The sequence below is a fragment of the Cicer arietinum genome, chromosome 6, assembly GCF_000331145.2.
Source record: "Cicer arietinum cultivar CDC Frontier isolate Library 1 chromosome 6, Cicar.CDCFrontier_v2.0, whole genome shotgun sequence".
Lineage (NCBI taxonomy): Eukaryota > Viridiplantae > Streptophyta > Magnoliopsida > Fabales > Fabaceae > Cicer > Cicer arietinum.
In genome coordinates, this window is record NC_021165.2 from 32,856,800 (window position 1) to 32,857,147 (window position 348).

At 33.3% G+C, this 348-nt stretch overlaps 1 protein-coding gene across 1 annotated transcript in view; it reads left to right on the forward strand.

Moving 5' to 3' along the window:
- The window catches only part of LOC101511579 (uncharacterized), a 6,086-nt gene extending 5,738 nt beyond the window's left edge, over positions 1-348 (forward strand). The window contains exon 8 of the mRNA XM_004506573.4: positions 1-348. Within this exon, the coding sequence (XP_004506630.1) occupies positions 1-101 (101 nt within the window). The 3' untranslated portion in view covers positions 102-348.

Sequence of the window (348 nt, forward strand, 5' to 3'; positions counted from 1 at the left end):
GCATTCCTGGTTGTGTTTTTGTTCATATGAGCGGATTCATTGGCGGAAACCAAACTTTTGAAGGTGCCTTGGCCATGGCAAAAGCTGCTTTGAAGATATAGGCAAAGAAAGGATTGTGATGAGTTAAACACTGTCATCCATTAATTTTGTATAATCTTTGAACAGTGGCTTAAAGATAATTTTAACATTGAGTTATTAACTTTTTTTACTTATGTAGGTCTATCATATCCACAATTTCTTTCTATAGGTGAACCTTGTATCTATGATGTATTCCCGATACTCGGTCATTGATATTTTGTTTTGATTAGATATCATTGATTTTTGTTTAATCAGGATGTTTCCCTATCA